This window comes from Calliphora vicina, chromosome 4 (genome assembly GCF_958450345.1).
Source record: "Calliphora vicina chromosome 4, idCalVici1.1, whole genome shotgun sequence".
NCBI lineage: Eukaryota > Metazoa > Arthropoda > Insecta > Diptera > Calliphoridae > Calliphora > Calliphora vicina.
The window spans coordinates 84318036-84324363 of NC_088783.1; the positions used below are offsets into that span (position 1 = coordinate 84318036).

The 6328-nt window shown below is 31.1% G+C and overlaps 2 protein-coding genes across 2 annotated transcripts; one reads left to right on the top strand and one right to left on the bottom strand.

Moving 5' to 3' along the window:
• The first annotated feature begins 2726 nt into the window (after positions 1–2726).
• On the top strand, positions 2727–3592 carry LOC135957138 (3-oxoacyl-[acyl-carrier-protein] reductase FabG). Its single transcript, XM_065507823.1, has one exon. The coding sequence runs from the start codon at positions 2743–2745 to the stop codon at positions 3508–3510; it is 768 nt and encodes a 255-aa protein (XP_065363895.1). The 5' UTR covers positions 2727–2742; the 3' UTR covers positions 3511–3592.
• A 136-nt stretch (positions 3593–3728) lies between these two features.
• LOC135958530 (basic proline-rich protein-like) lies at positions 3729–5398 on the bottom strand. Its single transcript, XM_065509433.1, has 3 exons — positions 5372–5398; positions 4700–5308; positions 3729–3929 (listed from the first exon to the last, which is right to left on the bottom strand). Exons 1-3 carry the CDS (start codon positions 5396–5398, stop codon positions 3729–3731), a joined length of 837 nt encoding a protein of 278 aa, XP_065365505.1.
• Positions 5399–6328: the final 930 nt, after the last annotated feature.

Sequence of the window (6328 nt, forward strand, 5' to 3'; positions counted from 1 at the left end):
CATACGTAGTTTTTTAATTTTTTTTTCTTTTCAATGCAAAAAATTCTGAATTAAATTTCATATTCTTATTTTTAAAGCATTAATTAAAAAATATTATAAGCAAATGAATATTTTTGTTTACATCTTAAACTAGTTTAAACCACTTTTGTAAAATTCTGTTTCTGGTTGCATATGTTTTGACCACCACTGTATATACATGTATTATTTTTATTTGATTTCTTAAACTAATATGTAAAATATTATCAAGAAGTTCAGTCAATTCAGTCTTAAGTGTTGAAGTGTTCGCAACGTAATTAATAAATATATATAAAATTATCCTGTAAGGGCCTTAAAATAAAATCAAAAAATTGTAAAGGATATTTAAAATAAAATTAAATAAGAATTTTATTAATAAAATAAATTAAAGGATATTTTCTTGTTTCATTTAAAATTAAAACATAATTTCTCACCCCCCAGTTTGGTAAACATTTAGTGTCATTTTAACCCCAATGCTATTAAGGGTTCATTTCCACTCTTGTGCAGTTATTATAAATACTAGACTAAATGTTATATTTTTTCTTAAGTTTCATCAAAATCGGTCCAAAAATAAATAAGATTTCGCTATCTTTAAATTAGAAATTACAAAAATTGAAAAATTTAATCTTTGACCTTCACGATTTAAGGTTTAAAGTTTTTCAATTTTAGTAAAACTTTCAGGGTATATTTAGAATTATCTGGACTATAATATTCTGTTTAAATTTTACTTAAAATTCATAACAGTAAGGAATTCAGTCATCTTTTTATTTTCTATTATATTCTCAATAAATCCGAATGAGATGATCAAAAAATTCTGAAATTTGTATAACAAAATTTTTAAAAATTTGAAAAAGGAGTTTTGAAACTGCCGTTAAAAAAATGTATTGTTTTTGGTCATACCTGCGAATAGGTTAACGGTATCCTACGAAGACAAAGACTCATATACAAGTAAATATGTATATATTTTAAGTAAAAATGAGCTTTTATTTTAATATTTCTTAAAATATGTTAATTTTGTTCCTACATTTCTTGTTCTAGTGGCCTGAAACACGTTAATGGCCTGGGGAATATTTAATATTTTTAACGTTTTTTGACCAATTTCTGTTTTTTAATGGCAAAATTTTTACAAAAACTGAAAAAATTGCATTTTTCCCTTGCATCTCAAAACTTCAGAGGGCACGTCTTAACCCCAACCGATTTATCTAAAATTTGCTCTGGATGATTTTTTTTACCAACGTTCAACAAACTGGGGGGTGAGACTGGCAAAAAACCAAGTTTCCTTTATTAAGGTCAACCCTATTATATATATTTACAGAATACAGTAGTTCTGACTTACCTGCCTTTCACTTAAGAGCATTTTGCATATAAGTGCACAAAACTTGTGTTTTGTATATTTATTTACCAAACTCCATATAAATTCGTTAATTTAAGTGCATTGTTCATACCTGCACATTTAAGATAAGTGCAAAACACTTTTGGAAGCTATAACTGGTTTTCATGAAAAAAATTAAATTTAGCTGCCTAATACAAAATTAAATCAAAACTAATAAGAAAAATACGATTTTGAATGAAAAAATATGTTGTACACTTCTTAATAATTTTAAAAGTAGCTAAAATATCAATTTGACGTTATTTTTAGACGGAAAAATCACAAAGTTCGTGAAAATTATTTGCCGTTAGCTGCTTTTTTGGGCAGTAAACTGTAAATGCACTTACCAGCATCAATGAGCAGGTAAGTGCATTGAGGTTAACTGCTTTTTTAACTTACCTGCACAAAATATCGTGCAAAGTTGATTGTGCAGGTAAGTCAAAATTACTGATATGTATATTGTTTTACTATAAGAGAAAAATCTGTCACGTACGGAATGTCACGTATGATATTAAATTTTATTTATTATAAAATCATCCAAAGATTGTTTTTATTTAAATATGACGGATTGTTTTTATTTAAATATGGTTTAGTGTAAGAAATTAAATAAAGGAAACCTTTTTTGTTTTGCAAATTTTTCGCATATGTGTTCATGTACCTCAAAATTACTTCCGTTTTATGTCACGTACGATATACCCTTATTTCGCTCGATATTTTGGAGAACAATGCGTACAAATGTCACGTACGATGACATGAAATTGCCCATATAATAAATAAGAAAAATCGGACCATAAATGACTGAGTTTAACTGTCAGAAATTATTTCTGAATTATCTAAGAATGTACATATCTATTAATGACTAAGCTATACGTGAAAACAGGGTTTTTAAAAAATGGTTCTAGAGATATTTATCAGATCGTATTCAAAATGTTACATTCTAAAATTTATAGAATTGTAAATAAGAATGACACTTTATTATATTTCTAAATTAACAATTAGTTTTTTTTTAATTTTTTTTTTTATTATTTATCAAGAATTTTTAAAAAATGGTCTATGAATAACAGTTACAAATAACCAATATTGTTTTGGTGTTTGATAACCATTACAATTTTTTTTTGGTGATCCATAATGAGAGTAGCTAAACTGTTATGTCAAATGCTTTCGAATGTACGAGTACTACTCACATATTGATCGTACTATCTTATCAACAATAAAATCTCTATCAAAATCAATATTTTTGTAGTGTACGAGTATTTATTTTATTCAAGTGATTATACATATTAAAATTACATAAATATATGTAGGTAAAATCGAAAAACACTTTTAAAGCAAGTATACAGCTTAATTTAGTTTACAAAATGAATTTAACGGGCAAAGTTGTACTAATAACTGGTGCAAGCTCAGGAATTGGAGCTGCAACTGCAGAAATTTTTGCTAAAAATGGTGCCAACATAGTTATAGTGGGTCGTAATGTGGACAATCTTAAGGCCACCGAAATAAAATGCAAAGCAGCCAACAAAAATGTTAATTGTTTGCCCATTGTTGCCGATGTTACCACAGATGCTGCGAAAATTATCAATGAAACTATTGGCAAATTTCAACGCTTAGATGTTTTAGTCAACAATGCCGGTATATTAGCAGCGGGTGGTCTTCTTGATATTGATGTAGATCAATTTGATCGCATATTAAACACAAACTTGCGTGCTGTATTCGTACTAACCAAATTGGCAGGACCTCTTTTGATAAAAAGTCAAGGTAGCATAATAAATGTGTCCAGTGTAGCCGGTCTACGTTCATTTGCTGGAGCATTAAGCTATGGTGTTTCGAAAGCTGCTCTAGATCAATTTACAAAATGTGTTGCCCTAGAAATGGCTCCAAAGAATGTGCGAGTCAATGCAGTCAATCCGGGTGTGGTAGTAACTGATATCCATAAACGAGGTGGTATGTCCGAGGAGGAATATGCTCAATATCTGGAACGTTGCAAAGACACCCACGCCATGGGCAGAGTGGGTAACGTGTACGAAGTGGCTGAAACAATAGCATTTTTGGCTAGCAGTAATGCTAGTTTTATTACCGGTGCTTGCGTACCAATCGATGGCGGCAAACATGCCATGTGTCCACGATAAGCACTCAATACATTTAAAATTAATTAACATTGTTGTTAAACAATTTATTTTACGTATACATATTTGTAATAAATACATAAGAATTACATATATTTAAAAGCTATTAATCTTTAATAAATTTACAGCCGTATTCATAAGGAACAAACAAATTTTATTTGTAAATTTCCATAAGAAAACGCTGTTCGATATGAATACGGTTGTTAATGAGTGTTTAGGTTTTAATGTGAATGTATGTCATCAGGCGGCGATGGATGCCAATCATTTGGCGGTGGGGAATGCCAATCATTTGGTGGTGAGGAATGCCATTCATTATTCATTTCGTGATAAGGTTCATCATGGATAACGGGCTCATCAATATGATTGGCTGGCTTTAAGATGGTTACATGATGTGGCCGATCAACGGGAACAGGAACAGGTACCTGTAACAAAATAAATTTTCCCATAAATACCAAGAATAATTTAATACTTTGCAGTTTCCGAGATATTTCATATACTTTTTGTTATACCCTACACCACCATAGCCCAAAAATACTAGCAGCCACCTTAAAGAATCACTAGAATCACTTTCTGAGTCGACTAAGCGATGTCCGTCCGTCCATGTAAACCTTGCGCGCAAAGTAAAGGTCGCAATTTTGAAGATATTTCGATCAAATTTGGTACATATAATTTTTTCGGCCCAAGGAAAAGCCTATATATATATAGCCTAAACTGGCTGAAATCGGTCTATTATTTCAACTAGCCCCCATACAAATGTCCTCCCGAAATTGGACTTTATCGGTCATAAATGTTTAATTTATGTATGTATCTACACAAATACAAAAGAAGTTTTATATATACCAAATTTTGTTACGATCGGTCCATAATTAGTCATAGCTCCCATATAGACCCGCTTCTGAAAATCACTTTAACGTGCATAAATCTATTAAAAATGTTGGTATTTCAAGCCGATCGGTCCATAATTAGTCATAGCTCCGATATAAGGCCCACTTTCGAACATCGCTCATGAATATAAATTATTGATATTTTAAAAGAAAAATGCTTTTTCTCATTTACTTAGTGTAGGGTATTATGTAGGGTCGGGCTTGACCATTTCAAATTACATACACAAGTTTACCAAAAAAATATGTACTTTTTTCATTTTAGTTTAAATAAAAAGAGTTAATAAAAGGGATAAAAAAATATATTTTACCTTGACTGTGACGGGAAATGGTACTGGTCTAGGTACGGGAAACGGTACCACCGGTGGATAAAATTTCTTAGCAATCAAAGCGTGTAGCAATGATGCGACACTTAATGTTGCCGCAGTGTGAGCTGGCAAAATAATTGGCGTTGGTGCGGGAGCTGGCGGAGGCGGTGGTGGTGGGGCAGGAGCTGGTGGAGGCGGTGCGTATGGATAAGCCGGTGGAGCAAATGGATAACCAAAGGGAGCTCCAAAAGGTGGCGCGGGCGGATAAAATGGCAATGGGAATGGTGATGGAAAAGGCGAGGGTAAAACAGCCGGTGGTGGCAAAGGTATAGGTGGTCCTAAAGGCGGTGGAAATGCTCCGCCAAATGGTGGTGGAAACGGCGGTGGGGGAAATGGAGGTGGGAATGGTGGAAAGAAACCACCGAAAGGAGGTAGACCACCGCCGAATGGAGGTAAACCACCGAAAGGAGGTAAACCACCAAACGGAGGTATAGCCCCAAATGGAGCAAAGGGTGGCGGTCCATAAGGATCAATAATGCTTCTGCGAACTTTTAATCCATGTTCATGAGTCTCGGTGATGCATTCACATAACATTAAAATTAAAATAAACACCTGCAAGATAAAATTGTAAAAAATGTATCTCTATTATAAGTTTAACAAATTCGTTTGACTTACCCCAAGCAATAGGCCGTTTTCCAACATTTTTAGCAACATTTATTAATTTATTTACTATTTTATTTCTTAAACTATTAACAAAATCGATGCATTGAATCAACTGTTACATCTTCAATTTCACTACTCACTATTTATACTCAAATTGTCAGCTTCCAATGTCAAGGTTTGGAACATTATATCTGCAAATGGTTTTTTGTATTAATTTGTAAGATGAATATGAAAAAAAAACTATGAAAAAGGCGATTTTTACAAGTCATTTATGTGATAATGTACTAATATAATTTCACTTTTTAATTTTCCTAATGATCATTGCTCTGCATAACTAAACATACATAAGTATTTATTTAAAGCTGTATAAAATTAATAAATTTATTTATAAGAAAAAATTAGACAATTTAACAAAAGTATTGGTATACCCTTCTTTGGTGGAATTTCAGAATTGTTTCATGTAATTATTAGTGAGAAATGTTTTTAAAATAAGGAGAATGAGACAAAATTTCTTAGGAAAATTTCAATGAAAAATCGATTAAATGCCGTGTTCGAGAGAAAAGTAAATGAAACAAAATATTAATTAATGAATATTTTACATAAATATAAGGTAGGGAGCATGTATTTTCTGTATTCTAAAAACTGAATTTCATTAATTTTTGTTTTAAAATATTTTGCTTCCAATAAATTAAATAAATAAAACACACACGATTTTTTCCAAGTCTTCCAACAGAAAATAATTTAAATTAAAATTTGAAAACGACATATGGGCAATTCCACGAGAATCACTACAACGACTGAAAACACAAAAACCCTTGAAACTTTTTTTCAAGATCATTTGAATAGAAGAAAATAATAAAATGTTACTATGTGTAAGTATTTAGATCATATTACAACATTTTAAAGACAAAAATAATAGTTTAAATTGATTATATTTAATTTTTTAATGTTTTAGGTATGTTTTATGCT